The sequence below is a fragment of the Columba livia genome, chromosome 11 (genome assembly GCF_036013475.1).
Source record: "Columba livia isolate bColLiv1 breed racing homer chromosome 11, bColLiv1.pat.W.v2, whole genome shotgun sequence".
NCBI classification, from domain to species: domain Eukaryota; kingdom Metazoa; phylum Chordata; class Aves; order Columbiformes; family Columbidae; genus Columba; species Columba livia.
In genome coordinates this window covers 19,987,806-20,010,495 of record NC_088612.1, presented here as the reverse complement: position 1 = coordinate 20,010,495, position 22,690 = coordinate 19,987,806, and the positions used below count along the sequence as shown (strand labels likewise).

General features: G+C 45.8%; 1 protein-coding gene across 3 annotated transcripts in view; it reads right to left on the bottom strand.

Moving 5' to 3' along the window:
* HCN4 (hyperpolarization activated cyclic nucleotide gated potassium channel 4) overlaps positions 1–22,690 on the bottom strand; it is a 137,083-nt gene that overhangs the window by 4,655 nt on the left and 109,738 nt on the right. For all 3 annotated transcript variants that reach the window (XM_065077113.1, XM_065077112.1, XM_021300777.2), the window contains 3 exons: positions 14,124–14,270; positions 12,039–12,279; positions 10,175–10,339 (listed from right to left, as the gene is read on the bottom strand). In XM_065077113.1, coding sequence (XP_064933185.1) covers positions 10,175–10,339; positions 12,039–12,279; positions 14,124–14,270 — 553 coding nt within the window. The remainder of the gene's footprint in view (positions 1–10,174; positions 10,340–12,038; positions 12,280–14,123; positions 14,271–22,690) is intronic.

Below are 22,690 nucleotides of genomic sequence, written 5' to 3'. Positions count from 1 at the left end.
CAGTAAAGCCACTTTTGATAAGTGTGGCAGACTGGTAGCAAAGCTTATGAATCTGGAAGATTCTCATTTTGCACCTCACAATCTGAACTTCCATTAGAAAAAGAGAATAAATCTGAAGGCTGTCATTTTGTTGTGTCTGCAAAGGAAAACCTCAAAAATGTAAATCCAGTCCAGTCTCCTCAGTTTTCAGCTAATGTTCTTCAGCTACACCTTTTCCTCATCTGCCTCGTGCAACATGTTCCGTCTGGAGACAAATATGTGTTTCTATTGGAAAGGAAATTTCTCTATGGAATAAGGGACGGAAGGACTTTACATGCTGGAAAAGCTCAGCTGGCCCAAGTAAGAGCTGCAGCTTCCACCTCACTTGGCCGTGCCCTTCTAGCCCCAACTTTAAGGAATCTGCAGGCCAGCAAACATCAGGTGCCAGCTGAACTTCCTCACCTGCAGCAAAATATTAGCTCAGCGTTTTGCCTTTTAAATGGGCTGGAAAATGTGGCGTAATGAGTTTGTCTGGCCTGAGCATGCAGCTGGCACTGGAGGGATGCTCTCTGCTGGACCAAAGAACAGGACTGGTCAGAGCTGGGGGATGAGATGCTGCCCGTGAGGCCCTTTCATCAGAGCACAAATGCCTTCTCAAAAAATAAGATTTCTGATGTGGACAAGCTCTCTGCATAGTGGTTTTCATACCTCTGTTCTCATAACAGAGTGCAAATCGGTAAATGTGCCAGCATTGATTCATAAAGAGCTGGTATATGCCGGTTTGAATGATTTTCTTACAAAATCAGTGTGGATAGCACCTGCCTACAGGCTTCCTTTTCACTTAATTTTACTGAAGCTGTTTGGAGTGGAAGGGTTCAGCGCAGTAAGTTCTGTGTCTGTGTGTGTGCACATCCCCGGCCCTGGTTGTGTGTCTGTGCACAGTTCACTTTGTAGCTGAAGCTCAGGGGGTGAGTGTAGAGGGGTCACCTCTAGATGAGGCACCAGCCAGTTTGGATCAGATCAAAAGCTGTATTAACCCTGCTCCTGAACCAAACGCATCCTCTGAGAAAACTCTGCTCTGATTCAAACGTAATTTCTGCTGGTTCCTGGCTGATCACTTCTCAATCCCACACAGGACCAGGGCAAACACAGAGCATCTTGCCAAACGCTGTGGATTTACAGAGCATGACATAGCAGCAGGTATGGAAAGGAGGCGTGGATGTGGAAAGGCCTCTTTTTCTGTATTTCAACCCCCAAATCATGTCATGCTTTAAGAATTAAAGGCTGGCAGCACAGCCCGGGTCAATTAAGTTTCCTGAGACCAAGGCCTCATCCGCTAAATTTGTCTTCATGCTTTCATGAAATCGCAACTCTCAAGATAAGCCAACCATTGATATTATCGACTAAGACCACAGTATGATATTTATTTTGTCCCTTATAGCATCCTAGCTTAAACTGGCCAGCAGATGGCTTCTGAGGAGGAATGGTTAAGAGCGGACAGCTACGTTGGGTAGTAAAGCCCAGTGAGATTCCAGAGGAATTTCCTTCTCAGATCTCTATGTACACAGTGCATAGATGACATCTGGATTGTCATTTGGGTGTTTTAATGTATGATGTATGTTTTACATCTGTAAAAGATTAAAGAGTAGAAGTTTAAGGACATGCCTCTTACTCTAGCCAATGTAAAATCAAACACCTGGCAGCAAAGAACTTGAATGACCTTCTGAAGACAGTAGCTGGTACCCTGGTGTCCTAGAAAGTAGCTCTGAAATGGTGGAGTCTTGAATATAAATAGTTGAGTTCCAAATCTACCACCCAAAAAGGGTGAAACAATTATTGCACAAGTAAGGGGGAAATTGTAAAGTATAAAGGAGATAATAGTCACTATCACACATAATGCTGGGAAGGCATACATGTAGTATGATGTTTTAGTTCTGGTGTCCAGCTGCAAAGCATTAAAAGGTACAGAAAATAACTACAAGAATCGGGCTTGAAAAACATCAGTGAATAAGTACAATGTATTCAGCTTCTCTCAGAGAAGAGGCGATTTGATACTGATTTATAGGGAACTTCACAGGCTGCTAAGAACCGTTCCCTTCAGTTCCAGGAGTACCTAAGAGATACTGTGATTTTAGACAATCCCATTAAAAAAAATGAGCAAAAATGTATATAATGTCTGTGTCATTGTATACTGGACTAGAACACACAGCTCCTATCTACAGATCCACCTGCCTTTCACGCAGCCAGGCACACCAGAGGGAGCATGAATGTCACCTTTAAACTCCTGAGCATTTTTGCAGTGAACAGAGTGAAAGGGAGTGAATGGCGCAGAGGGTCAACACAGTCATTTCCACCTGGTATCTACTAGAACCACATACGTGCCCACAAACAAAATAGATTGCAAAGAGTTGCTTAAACAGAACTAGAAATACTAACTGCTCCAAGAGAAGGAACAACCAACCTTTCTTAAATAAAACAGACAGGTAAGAGAGATGCTGGCCAGCACAGGAGCTAAAGAGGGACTCGGATTGCAGGTTTGTAAATCATTCTTTCTGGAGTTGAAGGTACAAATCCCAGCATGGGGAACCTGCCGCTACCTTGCACAATTGTGAGGTCAGGATGCGGATGGGAGGCACACGCTGAGTTCAAAGCAGCCAGGGAAAAAAATGCCCAGCCACATTTGCTTTCTTGCTAACAGACTGTAGCAAAACTGGGCTGAGGAGGAACAGCAAGGGGTAGAAGAAGGAGAAACAGCAGATGCTGCTAGTGCAGCTTTCCAAAAAGCTCAATACCAGCAACCGCTCGGTGTTTCCATCATCACACCTCAGCTCACTCTTTTAGTTCCATCTCACCTGTCTTTGGCTTCTGATTTGCTCGTCTGTGCTTGAATAGTCTGCAATTTCCAGTGCTGCCCTCAATTCAAATGAGAACCCACAGCAATGTTAATCAGACCTGCACGGGTGAATTGAGGGGACTGATGTTTTCATAACCGGAGCTCTTGGAAACACAGAAAGAGCTGAACAGCAGACTGTGGTTTCCTCGGCACAGCACTAGATAGAGAATATGCTAACATTTTCCAAACGTGCATACTATTTACCAGAAAAGGGTCTCATCAAAGCTCCTTAAATTTGTGTCAAATTCATAAAGCAGTTCCAGCAAACACCTTGGATTTTTTTGTTGTTGTTTTTAAAACAGAATATTGCAATTTTTCCAAATCATTTTTCAGAATTGTCAGTGGTTAGCAAACCGAAAAATTAATCGGTTCCACTATTCTAATTAATTGTATCATTTACATGATGTTTCCACACACCAACGTTAAGTCTTATTAGTTGCTTCTGAAGAAAATCCTCCTTCCAAGCAGCAGCAGACGAGAGCAGGCAGAGTCCTGCTGGGACAAAGACGTTTTCCTGGCAGGTCTGACTAAGGTCCTGCATGAAACAGAAGCCAACGGGAAACAAGGCAGCAGGACTAAGTTTGCTTGCGCCAGTGGTTCTGAATTTATTTCTCCTCCTTGTCTTAATTATGGAATTGCTACCGGAGCACAGGGACTTAGGACTAAAAGGTCTCCACAGCACAACTGACTTTTTCGTTCATTTTGTACAGCTCCCCACACAATATGATTTTTTTTCCCCCCATAGATAAAAATAAATACCATTAATCGAGTGCTCTGGGTTCTAAAAATTCCCTATTTTCCTCACTGGAACAATAGGCTAAACACAGGGGGAAGAAAAAGAAAAGGAAGATATTTAAAGCCTAGAAGATGTTCACTGCAAAGCTACTGGTGCTTTGAAGCGGAGTAGGGTATGCAAAATTATGGAAACTAAGCAAATAGATGTTTCTCCCTTAATAAAGAACTGCAAAGTCAGATTTTCCTCAACTGTAGATAGCACACAAAAGACCAAGGAGAAAGGCTCATGTGATTTCATAAAAGGAGCCAGCACTCAACAATAATTCTTCCATCAAATAATCAAAATTAGCCTTCAGTTGTTAAAATTCCGCACAGACACAGGGGAAATTAGCTCTGACTTTCTGTTCATTTCTCTTTTCAGCTCTAAGCCCACCGGCTGCAGTTTAAGAATTCAGGTCACTAAATTCCTCTCTGAATTTGCATGTATTTGAAATAATCTCACTTTATTAGGCTGGCTTATGCCCTGGCCTGCTGTCCAAGTGACACATGCTGACTTCTTTCAGGTCTTCGCTTCTTATTATTCACCTTCTGTCACTATGTTTCCCCCGTTTCTCCATCAGGGGATGGAGATTCTCCTTGGCCCTCCTCTCCTTGCTAGTATGTACAAAACTGTATGCTTTGCAGGCAGCAGATCCCAGAGCATTAGTATGTACTAGCTGGAACAGAGATTTGAAAACAGTTCTTAACTCCCAGTATATGTGCTCTTTTCTTGTCCAAGCCTGACTTTCTCTCAGAGGTAGGCTAACCCACACTGAACTGTATTAACTGGCATGCAAAGGTTTCTGATCACAATTAGAGCAGCTCGTGAAAGCAAAGCCAAGCCAGCTGGATCACATCTAAGAGCATCAACAGAAGAGTCTGGTGCACTTAACAAATCTGCTCTGGAAACTAATTCAGATTAACTTCCCTGAGAGCCTGGCTGTGTAAACACATTACAAGCTGGATGTGCAGCTCTTGACCCACTCTGCAGTATTTGCCATACGTGTGTTCTTGTGCCACGAATATTCCCTTCTCTCCTGCAAGCCGATGTGGAATTATACCTGCACACAGAGGTTTTCTTGTGGGAAATCCAAATGCCATATTATAAGGGAAATAAATTTTACTGGGGACAGCTGAATCTGCGGTCTTATTACCCATCTTAACAAACAATAATGAGTTCAAAAATGTAAAATGGACAATTCTCTATCTTTTCAAGTGGAGGTCTTCCCTCCCTTACAGCTCAGGCCTGCCACTGATTGCTTCTCCTCTCCCATAAACTGAACAGACATCTTTCAAAATCTGTGGCATCTTCTTTAACAGACGGAACACAAACTTCAACTGGGCCAAACTGCTGTAGGTCAAATGACACACGGTGAACGATGTTGTCTGATGAATCTCATGGCAGTTAAACAAAACTGAAAATCAAGTAAGTTCTTCACTCCCCCTCTTCACGTTTTGTGTAACTCTAGAGCGCCTGTGACGCCCTGGGCTGCCACACGCACGGTGTCCTGGATGTTACTTATGGCTGCGGATTGAGACCAAAGAGCTGCCTCCTCCTCCAAGTGCTTGTGTCTGCAGCCTGAGCTCCTGCACTCCATCCTCGGTGCCTGCTGGAGCTGACAGCTGTGACAGGGACACACTTGGGCAGTCACCAGTTTGCCATCAGCTGGTCTGGTTGCAGACAGCTGCTGGACTGCCTTCCAGGCAGAAAAGCCCCCTCAGTCTAGAGGTGCAGCTGGGAAACAGGCACTACTTCATATAAGTAAGGAGAGGGTTGAAAATTATCTTTAAAGGTGTTGGAATGGTAAAATGTCATCTGAACAGGTGTTTTATTTTGATGCAGATGCAAAGAGGTGTGGATGCGGCTCCCTGAATATAAAAGGAATCCATAACTTGGGGGACCCACAGAGATGAGGCACAAATATACTTTATCTCCTACAACTCCCCCACTTTTCTTTTTGTCTCCCAGCAAATCAACTACCCTTTGGTAGTCCTGGTGACTCCTGCCTAGGAGACCAAACTGCCCAAAGAAATTGCGCCCTGCAAGGGGTTGGGATAAACTGATGTGACCAAGGTCATTTACAAACTCAAATACAGGTCTCCCTGGATCTCATCACCACCCTGCACTGTCCCTCCTGCTGGGGTATCTTTGGCTTTATTTTCCTTCTAGAGTTTTGCATGAGAAATGGCACTTCATATTCAGGTGAACAGGGTTGCCAGTTCACCTTAATTAAGCTGAAGTAATCTGCATTCACGCACAGCTGGTGGGTTGCTGGCATCTTTCCTCAGGCTGAACAGCAAATACTCTGAGTCTGGGCCTTCACTTCCAAATAAAAACAACTTCAAATATTCCATTCCTGCTGAAGTCCACGCTCCTACCCTGCACATCTGTGCTAGGCAGCATTTCCAGGGTGGGATTCACCTGAGCTATTTTGAATAGTCACCTTCAGAGAAGACAAACCACACTCTAAACATCTTTTTCTCTCTGCTGACTATAAAAGTCAGATTCATATCTCTACACTGTACTGTTGGAAATGATGGGAGAGGATTTCAAATCAGAGGAATACACATAGCGGTACTTTGATTCCTCACAGTTATGTTTGTGGGTTATTCAAGCTATTAGAGAGGACACAACACCGAAGAACCTGTGTTATCTCTTGTCAGCCATGGACACCCTCACCTGCTCTGTACCTGGATAATAAATAAGATTCCACCTCCTTAAAGGGCTGGACAGAGTTCAATGTGATTTTGAAATAAAGCTCTCTCCCAAAGCACACATACTCTGCCGTTGTTTACCTGGGGCATGGGAACTTGTATCTGTACATCACCTGTGTCTGTATCAGCAGCCTCAAATAAGTATATGTAGATATGTATACAGCCTTATGACCAAATCTGCTTGCTCATCTCATGTGCAGCTCTTCAGGGGTTACCCACCGGGGTATGGCAAACCAATCTGGGACTAGGATGCAGATACAGTGTAAAATTTATGCTGAGTATTTATTGTTTAATTTACACGTTTCAGTTCGTTTCATTTATTCGGATGATCTTGCAAAGCCCCTGCCACGCGACAGCTAAGAAGCATTCAAAGACAGAGCTCCACCTGTGTTGGTTTTATTTTCCCTGTGGAAGAGATGAGGTGCCGAGGCACAGAGCAAAGGCACGACAAGGACAAACGGAATGTGTGGCAGCGCTTGGCACAGATCCCGGCTCTTCTCATTCCCAGTTCAGCCAGCCCAAGGCAGGCCAGCCCTTCCTCTGAGGCAGCAGATCCCAGAGCATTAGGCACGACCTGGACAAGCGGGGCTGCAAACCCAACAGGATTGCAATTGCAAAAGCATGATCACGAGCTGATAAACAGGGTGCCCAGTCAAAAAGTTTGGGAACAGCTATTCTTGTGGCTTGTTCATATGATAAAGCTTTTCAAACTTCTAGCACTCTAATATCTATCTTGAACAGACACTCTCTTACTGCAACAGTATTATATTATTATATTATTATATTTGGAGACTGGTATTGTGATGTCTTAGCTTTAGTTTTAGAAGCATCTGCAATGCCTGGAGGAAGTGCAAGGCACTTTTAACCCTGGGTTAACTGCAACATATGCAATGGGCATTCAAAGTGTATGCATTGCAAACTATGTGGCAAAAAATTCCTGTTAAAAATGAATCAATAACTTCCTCTGGCTTTAAGTATGCTCTCAGCTCTCACCAGCGGCCTCGGCACGGATGGTAAGCAACTTTATGCCACACATTTATGGTGTTTATTACAGCACAATGAACAATACACAATAATTGTCCCCCCATATTTTTTCAATGCATCAGTGAATTTTGACTCGACAATATCCACGACCTGTATTGTATTTACTTTCAATGAACATTTAAGCGGTTGTGTTTTACAAGTGCGAACAGTTGTGAAAATCTAATTTTAAGCTTCAGTGGTCACTGAAAGCCAGTTTCAAAGCCAGTCAGGAACAGAACGATGTGACTTACGTAACTGGTGCATCACAAACTGGGCCGATTCACAAATGCTTGTCACACAAAGAATTACTCACTGGAGAACTGAACAAATATGACAAAGAATTTTACAGCTTGGTCAAGAACAAGAGGAAGATTCAGTCAGTGATAAAACGGTCATTAATCAGTGATCAGCCTAATTTTCTTGAGTCTCAGCCTTCAGGTCTGGAGCCCATTGAGCGTTAGGTGTGTGATGCTCTGCAGGTTGAGGAGTTACTCAGAGTCTGAAGTTACTCAGAGCGCAGAGTGAAACAGGGACACAAACCTCTGTGGAATCCCAGCCTTAGTCAATCCATGCAGACTAACGCAGCTACTGCGCTGCTCTTTCTGGATGGTGCACGTTTTGGGGGAAGGTGAAGAAACGCCTTATTTATAAAGACAAGGATTTCCATAGGATCTGCTAGTTTCAGTAGGGTGTGCATAACTATCCTAGGTTATTTATGAAATTCCAGAGTGTTGGGCACAATAGGGTTGGAAGGTACTATCAAGATGCTATTTTGCAATAGCACAGGATGTAAAGTTGAGAGAACAGGCAGCCCTCAAGTCTGACTGCCAGGGAAAAAGGGATTTGAAAAGTACGACTCTGAAGGTCTCTGCATTTTATATGGCGCAGAACTGATGTTGTCTCAGGTCAGCAGAATGGCAAAAGGAGGGGAGGACAGTGCCAGAGCTCTGCTCCAAAGGGCCTGTTATTCCAGTAGCTCTGTGTCACCTTCTGACCTTACACTGACATTTTGCCGCTGTGCGTGGAAGGGAATTTCTCCTAGGGGAAGAAGCATGTGAGGCTCTTCATGCTGGTTCAGAATTTTCCATGAATTTTAGTTGTGTGTGCAGTAGCACCCAAAGCAAAAGACAAAGGGCACAGGACGCCCTGCCCATGTGTATACACAGTCACAGAGAGTGTCAAACTAGGGTGCTGAGCAGCACTGACCGTCTAAAGATGAAGAACTGCAGATAAAGTCAAGCTGACCCATCCATGGTTGCACCTGACATTACATTTCCTTAGTGCTTTGTACAGTCTAATTTAAATAACCCGAGTGATGGGACTATTGCCACTTACACTAGGGCCTCATTAGTGTGGGCTTTGCCAAACTCGACATATTTAGCTCATAACCTTTTCCTCAGGGGTCACACTTTCTGATTTGCAGCAGGTAATGAGATGCACAGAATACAATGTTCCTGGCACGAAAAGCCCCAGAGGCACTGCACCCCTTGCTGGGATGCCAGCTTACTCCCTACCCCCTCACCCCATCATCCTCCTGCCTCTGCATTGTACTCAGACCCACGCTGACCTTTTTGAGGCTGAAAAGCGATGAAAATGCAAGTGGTTTTAGGAGATGTAGAATAAGAAGCTAAAGGAGTTAGACTGGGACTCTGCAATGCTTGGTCCCCTGCTCTGCAAAGACTGCTTGCACAACCTTGTCATTTAATCACTCTGTGTTAAACGTCTCCGGTTGTGACCAAGGAATAATATCCTTGGCTTTTCTGTTTAGACAAGGATATTTGCAGCACAGGTGATGTCTCCCACAGACACAAGATTATCCTGGGATGGGTCACTATGAGCTAGAACCATCCAGCAATACTCCTTGGTTACCTGTGTTTCCTTTGGGCTGTGGGAGGTTAGGTTTTAGCAATTGTTCCATGCCTCCTTCCATCAGGTGCCTGTTCCTCCTGAATATATTTATAATTGGGCTCTGACAGTCAGCTGGGCAGGTCCTCTGTGGCTGTGTTTGGTTGATGGCTTTGCACAAGAGTCTCTTTAGGATCAGAAAGCACCCAAAGCTTTCCCTTCCCTACAGCACTACCTGCTTCTCCAGTTGCTTGTCAAATATGGCCAGAAAAAAAAAGGTCCAAAAAAGGAGTATTATGTCTGCATTTCATTATGCATTGATAAACAAGAGAAGAATTCTCTTCCTCATCAACATTGCTGCCAGTTTTTGTCTTACAAAAAATTAATACCAACAACCATATCCCTGCAAAATCAGGTCACACTGTAACAAACACTTAAGTCCCTGTGCTGAGAGATTATTTCTGCCACAAAACACTTCAATGAAATACTGGGGTTTGCTTGCAGGACTTTGGGCTCACAGCCTGGGCTGTCTTCTCTTGGACCTGAGAGGCTGTGGGTACTTACACATTCTGAGCTAAAATTCAAAATGTAGGGAATTCATCAGCGTGGCCCTGATAGACTCAGATTGCAGATCTCAGTTCTTCAAAAAGACCTCTTAGAAAGGGAAACAAATGAAAGCAGGAGCAGCAGAAATGTGTACGTGTGAAAGAAAAAGAGTGAGAAAGATGGGGATTTAAATGATTGTGAATGGGGCACCTTGCAGGGGCTGAAGTCAGGCAAGAAGAGACAGGTTGGAATCTCCTTCACTTCACAACTCCAGAGAAGGAACTACAGACCTATGTGATCTTTGAGGTCCCTTCTAACCCAAACCATTGTATGATTCTATGGAGACGGGGTGCCAGGGCAGCAGGTAATGGGAAGGAGACCCTCACACCTTTTACTTACCAATTCTGTCCAGCCTGTCAAGAGCCACGGTTTCGAAAGCTCGCCGCATCATGGGATACTCCTCCAGCACCTCATTGAAGTTGTCCACGGAGAGGGAGTAGAGGCGGCAGTAAGTATCAGCTCGCACGCTGGCTGTACGGCGGCCACGCGTCAGCAGGCAGATTTCTGGAATGAAAGAGCCAGCCTGAGAACATGGGGACAGACACTGTCACCCTGTGACACAAGCCCTGGCACTGTCACACCCAGTCTCCTCTCGAGCTGGACTCTACCTGCTCTCCCACTGAAAACACAAACAACGGTAATATTCTCAATATGCGATAACATTTAAAAATACCAGGGGGCTTGGCTGTGGCAGCTGCTACACACAGTTGCAGCCCAGGGATTCTGCTGATCTAATTAGCCAGTCAAGTTTTGTTATGGTGGATTATCAAAGATTCCATTCGTTCATTCTGAGTGGAGAAGCTGCCTTTCTCCAGCTCCTCATGGGCGCTGGGAGCAGGTCAAGCTGTGCTCTCATTGAAGCCAGTCCTCTCTCTAGATTTGTAGTAAAGGCTCTGTGCTGACCTGTGGCTTTGGTGCTTGGCAGTAATTTTGAACCCCATGCCTGGAACATTTGTCTTTTCAAAGTTTGTGAAGTTTTTTGTAGATGTGCCACAAGCTTACAGATTGTCAGACTAAACTGAGTTAGTGCTGCTCACTAATTCATGGTGTACTTACACTGCAGTCAGCTACTCCTAGGAGGATGCCCAGCTTGATATAGACCAGAAAGCCCTTGATTTTACCTTAAATGCCTGACTTAGACACAGACGCTCCTTGAACACTCAGCGGGGAGCTCCTGAGGCTGCTTTCCTAAGGACATCGTGCTTACAAGACCATGTCATCTTTGAATGTGTGTGCAGAGCCGTGTGTATGGTATCTAAAACACACTGAATGCCATCAGCAATTTTAATCAAATTGGTCAGAGTCAGGGTATCCTGAGTCCAACCCTGGAACTCCAAATCCCAGCAAACTGACCCAACTTACTAGGGATGTGCAGAATCCTTGTACTGCAGGTAGATGCAGACAGGTTGTTTCACAGGACCTAAGAGACTAAGAAGAGTGTAGGAAATGCACGATAGGAATTTTTTAAAAAGGAAAAGGCCTTACAGAAGGGAATGAAAGGCAGGTTTCATTCTGTCCCCTCTCAGTAGGCCGTTAATTGCGGTGCATTCAGTGCTTGTACTGAAACATGCACCTACCAGAGATCTGTCTGTCTTGAGCTGTCAGTGAGGTCTCTGTAGGGCTTGGGTGGGTGTCTCTGTGTTACTCAGAAGAACAATATCCTAAATCTTGTTTCATATGCTTTTCTGACCTGACTGTTCCAGATGATACATTACGCCTGCCTGCTGACCTTCATGACATTTTGCTCAGCCACAGGCTGGGGAGATAATGGACTATGTTTTTTCCTCCAAGTTTCTACAGTACCTCATATAACAGATGCCAGATAGCAGGACTAGGCAACACCATAAATGTGCCTGGAGAATTGAGATCGCTCCATTTTTTTTCTGTAGGTTCTCAGCTTCACAGACCTGTTCATTTGCTTGGGGCAAAAAGAAATGAACCGACAAGAACTAAGTTCCCCTTCTCTGTTTTGTTATCATTTATTATCTAAACTCCTGCACCACTCGTGAGTCCCAGTCACCTCTCATTGCACAATTTACTATATGGAAAGCTGCAAGACAGGTGAGAAGAACAGAGGGTGGAGGAGGAGGAGGTTACTGTGGTACCAGTTCCACATGTTGCCACCCTTGCATGCCAAGGACAAGTTAAGGAATGTATGAGCAACAGCAGTGGGTGTTGCTGTGGGTGATGGACCAACACGCACCTCCAAAGTAGGAGCCATCTGCCAGCTTGGTCTCCTTGTTGCCTTTGGTGAGGACGCTCACCACGCCGTGCTGGATGAAGTACATCTTCTTGCCAATGGTGCCCTCCCGGATGATGTAATCCCCCGGCTGAAACACCTCGAACCGCAACTTGGTCAACATGGACGTCACAAAGTTGGGATCTGCATTGGCAAAGAGGGGCATGGAGGCAACCAGCTTCCGGCAGTTGAAGTTTATGATTTCCTGACCACAAAGTGAGTGTAAAAGAGAGACAGAGAGAGAAAGAGAGAGAGGGAGGAAAGGTGGGACAGGGAGCAGAAAAAACACACACATATATTTAGTCAATATCTAATAACCTATGAAGATCCCCCACTTGACCTGTACATTAGAAAGTTAAAAATAACAAAAAAAGATGCGGTTCCCCTAGTCTGGCTCCCTCGAGCACAGGCTGGAGTGGGCCTCTGGATGCTCAGAGCATGTAGCAGAGCTAGCTGAGGCTGATAGCTTGACACCACGCTCCACTGCTTCCATTCATCTGCTTTCTCTTTGAGCAGGGACAATACCCCCCAACCTTCCAAGCAGACACAATATACCTCTTTCTGCAGGAAACCTTGAACTGCGAGAGAGGTGCATAGCGTCGGTGAAACACTGAATGAAAAAGCCCAGGGCTCCTCTCTGGGAAAATGTCATAACTCACCTTGGCAGCCCTACATTCTCTGTTGCCCTTCCTTGTCAATGAGATATTAAACAGCACAAATGCGGCGAGGCGCTCAGAGAAAGAATTATCCTGAGCAGCTGGGGACAGTGTCAAGGGAGGGGAGGGAGAGGTGCCCACCAGTCACTGGGGCATGGGCTGGATCATCAGCCTTGCATGAAGAAAACCCAATTCAGCTGTTCAGCTGTCACACAGCAGACAGGGACTGTGCCTCCTCCTGTGGCTTGCTGTCACTCGGAGGGTGCGACAGCACTTTCTGCTGCACAGGAGCTGCTCTGTGCCGTGTCAGCTCAGACTCTGAAAGCAGCAGAAAGTGGTATCAGGTAAATCACCTCAGCATAACACTCCCCAGCCAAGCAGGGAAGGAGCATCTGTGCAGGAAGAAGGAGGGCTGGGGAAGCAGGTGCCTCCTCCTCACCAGGGTCCTTTTCAGGACTGCCCTTCAAGACTCTGGCAGAAGTAGTTTTAAAATACAGCTGGTAGATCCTCAGCTCCTCCTCCCTCCCATGGAAGTACATTACCCAGGGAGGCGGGGAAGACAGGAGGAAGACTGCTTCTAGTGCTCGTGGGTAACATATCAAAGGCATATATTAGGGAGAACCTGCATTGTTGGCTTCAGCTGGGGAAAGGGGTTTTCTGTGGAGACTCCTTTCAAGTGTGGGCCCTGCTCCTCCTTTCCTTTGACCCTGCATGCTGGTACAGATGATGGATGAAGCACAGATGAGGCCAGCACACTGCATAGAGGTTTATATAAATATATGAGCTACAGCTTAACGTTAGGGAGCATGTGGTGGGAACTCACTGAGATGCTGTGGTGCACGTTTGCGTGGGGAGAGAAGTGTGAGGTAACAGCAAGGCAATTTGAGAAAGGGGATGACACAGCCAGACATCGCCACGGCCTCAAAAGGTGCCCAGATGTATTAATAGCTGTTCACATGACTAGTGTGTGTCAGGGCCTGCGTGCTGTAGCCCCCATGGCCTTTATGTCAGACAGCACTTGTGCTGCAGCAGTTCGCAGACTCGGGCGGCAGTCCTGCAAATGCCAAAGGCCTGGATTTCTCTCTCCACAGCGGTGGCTTCTGCCATGACCAAGGGAATCCCAGACATACACCAATGAGTAGGACAGTCACTCCCTTTGAATGAGCATAGCCAAGCTGTGGACCATATTCCTCTTGGCTTTCCTCTCCCAGAAAGTTAGGCCAAGAGGAACAGGCACAATGTCAGGAAAAATGGGGCATTTATGGCTGTTCAGACACGTCTGCTGGGCATGACACTAGAGCAAAGCACTGGGACGGGACACTGCGCACTGGGAACTCTACAGCTGCCAAAGACAACAGCAAGAAGCGCTGCCTGTTCACCACCCTCTCCTCACCTCGCGGAGGGGCTCACTGAGCTCTCCCAGGATGCTCTCCTCATCAAACATCTTCCCCTGGTAGCGGTGCTCGTAGTAATCGTGGATGCGCTGCCGCATGTCTGCGGGGAGCTTGTGGAAGGACATATACTGCTCCACTTGTTTGTACTGCGCAAGGGAGAGAGGAAGAGAAGGAGTTACCAGGACATGCAACAAACGGTGCCCACTCATGGACAAGCACATGGCAGACTGTACCCAGCCCTGCTCCTTTCACATTAAGCCATTAGGCAGATAAATCTGGTGCAGAAGACTGTCTGAACACACGGGGAGTTTGCAGACACCTTTGCTATATTCCCCAAACGGCTGCCCCATGTTTTAAGCTTTAAACTTTTCCTGAGCTGAGCAGCCTTGGTGCCTGTTCTCCCCTACGGACACAGCAAAAGTTGGAAGCAGAGACGAGTAACAAGTGCTCAGCTGGGAATCTCCTTTCAGCAAATAATGCCAAGGGAAGAGTGTCCAAACTCCATGCAGAATGAGAGCAAGGAAAGCACAATGTGCCCTTGACAGAAGGTTTTTCCACACCACACAGCAGAATGGCGGCCAGGGTGTGTGAGCAGTAAGGCCTCAGCCAAGCCCAGGGGCTGTACGGAACAGCAGAACACGGTTCTGCCTTGAATGGTCACCAGCACAAACCAAAGGACACACGTAGAAATCTGATGGTTCTTCGGTTGAAGCTGCAGCAGCCATGGCCCGCGTTTCCTCCTCTGTGTTCTCGTCCGTGCCAGCTACGACAGCACCTTTGATCTCCCACTTAGGGCTGCACAGGTCTGGCATGTCTTCACCTATTGCCCCATGCACTTGTGCTGTCAAACCTGCCTGTATTTTTACCTAATGTTTTACGCTTCCATCATGTCATTTAGAGGGGAATACAAGGGCACACTGACGGATGCCAGAACAGTATTTGGGGCTGAATGGTGCTTTCTATAATCAAATGACACTTCCTCAAGGGCACAGGACTGTAAATGTGTGCACTTGCCTTGAAGGTGCTGCAGGGACATCGGGTGTGCATTGCAATGGCCATGCTCCCAATATGATCCTAAGCATGTAAATAATGCTGACAAAAGGACTATGCTCCCTCTTTTCCATACTTCTTTCCCCTCTTCTGTGTCTCTGAACGTCCCTTTACTGCAGCTTGTGCTGAAGAGCCTAATTACCAAACTTCTGCTCGTTACAGACCTCCCCTGCACACATCAGTGTCACTCCGCTCTCCGTACAGTCTGTGCTGGTGCTGCCTTGCATGCTAACAACTTGATCTGCACCAGAGAGGAGAAGGAATTACTCTAAGAAGCCAAGGTGGCGGAGGGGACACTCGGGGTTTCCTGGCATTTCCAGAGCTTTTTGTCTGTAGCTAGCAGCAGAGGAGCTGGCTGTAAATATTCATGATGACTACAGCATGATCAAAGTCAAGCGAGTCACCACCTCCCCACAGGCAGCCAGGCAGAGAATCAGCAATGAGCGTCGCACTCGATGAGCTGGATTGCTGAAGTTCCGTGCTGGCTGCTGCACAGTCTGCAGCAGCGAGTGGGGAAGATAAAGGGAGCAGAAACCAATACCTCACATGGGGCAACTCACTGGATTGAGCCCACGGAGGATTTTGCAGGTTATGTTCTTAAATGCAGAAAGTTTAGGGCCTTGCTTGGCTCAGATGCCTAAACACAGATGTCTATTGCCACTGGAGATGCACTGCAGCATTTGAGACATATGTAGGACCTGGCAAATTAGACATCATGAATCCACTCATTATGGAAAAGGAAATCATCAGGCCCTAGCTTTTGCCGACTCGCTTTTATTAAATTTATCCTAAATCCACAAATGGTTCTGCTTGGTTTAATGCCACATTTTTGTTGAATAAATTATTTGTCAAAAATATCACCTTATACTCAGGGGTTTAGCCATGTCTTGATTTGGACCACTGACCAGTGTCACAAGATGCTTCTCACCGCCTGCTGCCAGTCACCTGCCCACTGCCCCTCTTCTCCCCAGTCTTCAACTGACCTTTGCTTCTTGGGAAAAATACTCGCAGATTCACAAGCACAGGAAGGATGGGGCGACTCAGACTTTTTGCTTATTCACTACTGTACATAGATTCATCGCTTTGTAACAAAGAGTAATAAATTACTGCTCTGCAAAGTCCCCAGGGCTTGTCAGATTCTCCTGCAAACGGTCCCTAGGCAAAGCTCAGAGTAAAAACAGGACAAGTTTCTTTCACCAGAAACTGAAAGCAAAGGAGTAACAGGAACTGTGTGGTGAACATCAACAACAGAGCGCATGGGGATTTAAGACTTTGCCTGATAACCCTGAATGTACAGGTCTTCCTTTTCCAACTGAAGCCCTGATGCTGTGCAAACCTGGCACTCTCCAAAGCTCCTTCACACCCCTCTGAGTGCTCTTCAGAGGTGGCCAGGACGAACCTCACAGCCCCTTTTGCTTCCTTTCTCCCTTGCACTTGTCTTGCTACTCATCTCCATCCATGTCCTCAGTCTGACCCGTGCTCAGAGGAATGCGCAGAGATTAGTGGCCAATCTGAGTTCAACTAAAAAGACTCATTTAGGAATTATTTCAATCTCTCTGAAGACAATTGAGTCCATTTAAATCCTAACTCATTTTCTTAAGTCTGTTTTTCCTCAAATAAGCCCTTGAAGGAGGTATTAATATATCAAAAGGGAATCATTTAGCTGAGTACTTCTATAACTGGCCACTTTCCACGGCTGTCTCACCACTCCCCTCCCCTTCCACCAAAGCTCAGATCATTCACAGTCCAAAGGGAACTAAATATTTTTAACCCCATTTGTGCCCTCAATCTCTGTCACGAATCCTCCTCTCTCTGGCAGTCATAAATCACTGCCTGAAAAGGCTGGACTGTTTTCTTGTCCTGCTTCTGAATATGAAAAAGATCCTGCATCTGAGCAGAGCTGTTCCCATCCCAGTCCTAGCACCAACAGCTCTTTGCATCCTCTGCCGGTCCACACACATCACTCTTCAGAGCCTGATTTCCATTTTTGCATCTCAGTTCGTTCAAACACACTTAGACACTTTCACAGCATGAGCACACACATGTAACCTACTGTAATGAAGGCACTTGGGATGCTTGTCTCCCTCCATCCATAAATAAATATACATTTCCTATACAGAGCTATACTGCTTGCACCCTTCCAGAAAGAGGCTGTAATCACCATGCGACAGTGTTTCATGCCGGTCACAGGCTTCAAATCTGGACATCACAGAAGTCAACAGAGATGCACTCGTGTAAGAAAAAGGAGAATCAAGCAGGGTAACACATTTTGAATTAAGTACGAAATTATGAGGCTCTAACAGTATTTCAAAAGCTGGTAGTATATATCCTGTGAGACTGGATTAAGATACACATAAGCAGCCACGATATACAATGCTGTGGCTCTCTCCTGTGGATTAATGCTTCATAGGGGCAAAGATCAAGTAATGAGATTCACCAGATGGAGTGTCCTGATGGGACACAGTTGCATCTTTGTTTTCTTTTCTCTGAGCTATGATTAGGAGTAAACCAGTGCTGCAACGTCAGCTCCCCAGCATTTAGTAATCATCAAAACCAAATAGATGTTGAATTCCATTTTTCGTCTTTTAAACCATTCATATTCTCATCCTCAGGATTTGTTCTACAAGCAGGAGATCTCCACCTTACTCAAAATGATCAAGAAACATGTTCTCATGGAGACAAACGCTTCCAGGAGTGAGCAGTTTAAGGGAAGCAAAGTGAACTTTTCTAACACAAAACCATGCTGACATTGCTGGGGTGATCTTTGTTGGTTTCCCTGTACAGAGCTCCATGCTTGGAGCATATTTAGTGTCAGATCTTGCTTACAGAATTCCGCTCTTTTCCTGAAGTTTTGCTCGGAACGGTAAGTGGCACAGGCTATCACACTTTATCCCATGCCAACACTCAGAAGGCAGCTGGCTCTACACCCATACTCATGTTCCTGCTGTTTTCCAACAAGAATACAGACATTCATCAAATTAAATGTGCACATGGCTATCTTCTCTGCAGCAATAGGGAAGTGATTGAGAGGAGCTGTACTCAGACATATACTGTCCCTTCTATGGCCTCCAGCTGCCAGGCAGTGAGAAGCTGGGCTTACAGCTGGATTCCTTACAGAGGGAACCCGAGGAAACTCCTACATGAAGCGGTAAGTGGACAAGAGCTGGGGTGTCTGCACAAGGGGAGAGCTGATGGGGGGAACCGGGGATTATTTCAGTACCAAGTCAAGCAGAACAACTCCGACCACATCCAGCACAGCACCAAAGATTATCAGTGCTACTTTTGCTTTTTTGATTAATGAGCTAAATTTAAACCCACGTCCATCTACTCTAGAGCTTTTGGAAGCCATTTGATTCTGCAAAAAGCTTTACGTAATGTCCTGATTCTCAGTTCCTCCAAAGACTATCATCTCAATTTGGTACAGGAAGGTGATTTTTAAGTGTTGCATATCACATGCTGGAAAAGCATGGAACATGTTTACCCTTACTGCAGCGATGCATTCTGAAATTGTAACACCTTAACTAGAATCAGGCTCTTTATCTTTTGCTGTGTTACAAAGACCACAGACACCAGCAGAAAATTCTTGGAGCTTCTTCTCCACTTCCCATACAACATTCCTTACATTGAGGATGGCTGTACTGATCAGCTGGGGTAGCTGCTCTTAATCAGCACCTATTCAGGCAAGGATCATGCTTCAAATATTTCTGGGCTGTGAGATGCCAACAGACTGAGCAGAGTCAATGGTGAGCCTGATGAAACAGTTGTTTGTTTCCTCACACATGGCTGCAGCAGCCACGGCGCAAGCCAGGGAACCCACCACGGGGGACGGTGCCATCCAGCACAAGGCGCTGAGCTTGCACTATGTATGATGTACAAACTTGTACATCGCGGCTACAGAAACAGCTTGTTTTCCAGAAGAAGTTCCAGCCTGGGAAAGGCACACGAGGAGAACGCTTTGCCTGGGTGGACAGGCCGCATCCTGGTGGGAGTCACTAGTTCAGCACAGGGAACTTTTGGACCTACTCAATGAATCTTTTATTATTCATTAGGCACCGTGAAACATCACAGGGTGGTTTGGAGATGTCAGGTTTTGTCACTAGATCCACATATTTGGAGGCGCAATGGGGATAAAGAGATCAACATTACCTTCATCAGAAGAGCAGAAAGAGCGAGATGAGGTAAAATCTGCTACCAGACAAAGGCTGGGATGGGGCAAAGGGAACAGCGAGTCTGTGCAATTTGCAATCAGCATTGCTGGGAGCAGCTTTCTGCCAGGAGAGACAGCTCAGCAGGGAGCCTGAGCTCTTCGCATTATGATGTATTTCTTTATTTATTTACAGTCCAAGTGACAAAATGAATTTCAAAACTGATAATGAAGTTTGAAATCCCACACTGGGATGTGAGGAACTGCTGAGGCGACAACCCTTTCTGTCCCATGACAACACAGGCAGTGCTTGTGCGTGCACAAACACAAAGCTCAAAGAACACAACCGTGTGCCTTCCACTCGCAGAAATAAGATGTCAAAAACCCACCTATCATCACAGTATCTCTGATACAGCAACCCAAGATGAATCTCTGGTGTAAACCTGCTGACTGAGGGCAATCGACCTGGCAGTTTCATTTTTCTTCCTGTAAAGATGCTGCAATGTTGCTGACTCCTTCCTTGCATTGTTTGTATGAGCACGGAGCGGGTACTGCGTGTTCCTCTGCACCTCAGGGCAGCCATACATTCCATATAGGCACTGCTATGACTATATAGTCCACATAGTGTCTGCTCTAAGTGCTGACTGATCACCACTGCATCCATATCTAGAAAATGTGTTTTACAGTGGGGCTTCCCTCTAACACGTGGGTAAACAGTTTCAAGAAAACGTTCACCAATGAAATATTCTTGCAAGAATAAAAACTACTTGACATCAGATTAGTTAAGACTATAAAGGGAAGGCAATTTGCACTGCAAGATGTTTTTAAAAGAAATCATTAGGTATTTCTTTCAGAACACATTTGCATTTACAACCAGCCCAGGATTCTATAATGAAAAGGATTAAATAACCTTAGAACAACTGACACAAACTTCTGATTTTTCAGTTGAGTTGAAGTGAACAAATCATTATTTATACTACTCCATTACCTATTTCTTATAAACACTCTAAAATCGAGATGTAATTGTGGTACCTGGAAAAGGAAAGCTGCCTTGCGTGCACAATCCTGCACACTGAAACCTGACAGCTCACTGCCTGAAAACACCTGGGGACTTTAAACCAAAAGAAGATCTAAGTTGGAAGGAACCTCTGGGGGGTCATCTGGTCCGAATCCCCGCTCAAAGGAGGACCAGCTTACGGCAGGTTGCAATTCTCACATGTGGGTGGGTACGCAGAGAAGATGGGGATGGGGGACCCTCTATTATTCCAGCCATTTAGGGGGGGGAAGTTGGACCCCTCCTGTAAAATTAAGCTGGATCTAACCTTGCTCCTTCCACTTGCTGACTCTGGGCTGCAAACCAGCCAGAAAACCCAGTCCTGCTTCCAGAAGAAACTATGCAGAGGCACTGCTGAGCCAGCAAGCTGGTGCTCAGCACAGGCCCTTCTAGACACAATCAATACAGCATATTATTTATTAGCCTTGTTAGCAACCCCAAATGCTTTGACTGACAGTAACACGGGACATAATAGTACTCAAGGCCATCTCTTAACAGGCTGAGGTAACACACAACTAGTGTGCAGTCACAAAAGGATAAAGCAAAGCACCCCAAACTTTTTCCATTTAGGAAAAGTGATTAATTTTTGCGTTTGATTAAATTTTCCGGACACCTTTAATTTCTGGAGTGCTGCGCCCTCCCTCTCCTCTCCTTCACACACATCACTAGAAAAGTAAAGGAGCTTTGCAGCTTTCCTGACATGCAGAACTGAGATGCTACCTCAGGAGGGGACTTCTATATGATCCCTTTGGACTCTAATAACCTGGGAATGCCACCTGAGAACCTACAGACATTGGTGACCAAACATCTTGGGAATGGCACTTCAAATCCTGGCCTGAGTGGACATGAAATCTCCCATCTGACAGGTTTGTGGCAGAGTAGGTGTGGGAATAATGGGAGTTTTGGCCCAATTTCACATGAACAGAGCAGCTGACACTGGTTATCTTAATATATCTGCGCCGTGTCGTCCCCAAGGTAGCACTGGCTAAGCCAACCCTGGAGCCACAACAATTAATATCACTTTGGTACAGTGTTGTGCTTGGGTTAATTAGCTGTGCTTAAATGAGGGGTGGAGGGGGGCTAATCAGCAAGGGCATGTTGCCAGGGTAATGTGATTATACTATACCTAGGACCCCAGCTAGGAGCTCTGCACTGAATTCCCTGTGCACCTTCATTTGGAGGTAGTTCAGAACACAAACTGCATAGTAAAACAGCCTGAAATCAAACTTTGGGCCCCCACAGCACCCTGTAGCAGTGAGCACCACACTTTATAATTACATATGATTAAAAAAATCACTTCTTAAATCTGTTGCCTATTAAGACTCTCTACTGTTAGTCTCCAAAAGAGGGCAGGGACTGCCTAAGCCCAGAAAGACAGATCCTCAGCTCAGTGTAGTAAGCAATGTCTCACTTCCCCTCTAGCAAATGCTGCTCTAACATTTGCTTTGTCATCCAACAGAGATTGAACGTTCCAGTTGTCATGCTTCAGCCTTCACAATTACTAAACTTTCCCCAATTACTCTTTCTTGAATTCAAGCTGATGACAGAAGGGCTGAAATGTTGATAGTTGGCCAGTAAAGTGCTTTTTTGCTTGGACAGCCAGCCCATGGGATAAAACTGTGGCAAGAAGGACTGTGCTGATGGCTAAGCAGGGCTGTTTTAGGAACCGAGAGCCGATGTCATTAGTGCTGCTGTAGGATTTATAAAGTGATTAGAGTTACCTGCTCACCCCCTTGCCACTGTGCTGCAGCAGGTGCTTCTTCGTAATACTGACAAGTGAATATGCAAGTGTCTACCCAGTTTCAACATATATTTTAAGAACAAGAGGCACTGAATGGATCATTCAGGAGGAAGGAGGAGCTGGGGAATGAATGTGGAGCACAGAGAGCCTGAGCGAATGCCAGTGTAGCAGACAGATCTCGAGGAGAGATGAGGCTCTGGAAGGAGAGATTACAGCTTTACTGGGCTCTGCGGTGCTGACAGCAGCAATTCCTACCTCTCATCAGTCATTCTTCCGTGTGTACCTGGCAAGATAAGGCGGGAGAGCTGAGGCTCTCTGCAGGATGCCCTGCACTGCCTGCGTCCTGCTGGGATGGGAGAGCGAAGCCCAGAGTCTCTGCTTTGTTCCAGGGAGCATGGCTGCAGATAATCACCACTCCCCAAAGCCTCGAGGTTACTGAGTCTGCTGGTGAGGATGAGTGTGTGTGTGGTGACTCGACATAAATATTAATCCAGGATTAGAGAAAGAAATTACCAGGGGGACCTGCAAAAACCATGCAAATAACTTGCATATCAGCCTAGTTTATCCAGCTCCTGGG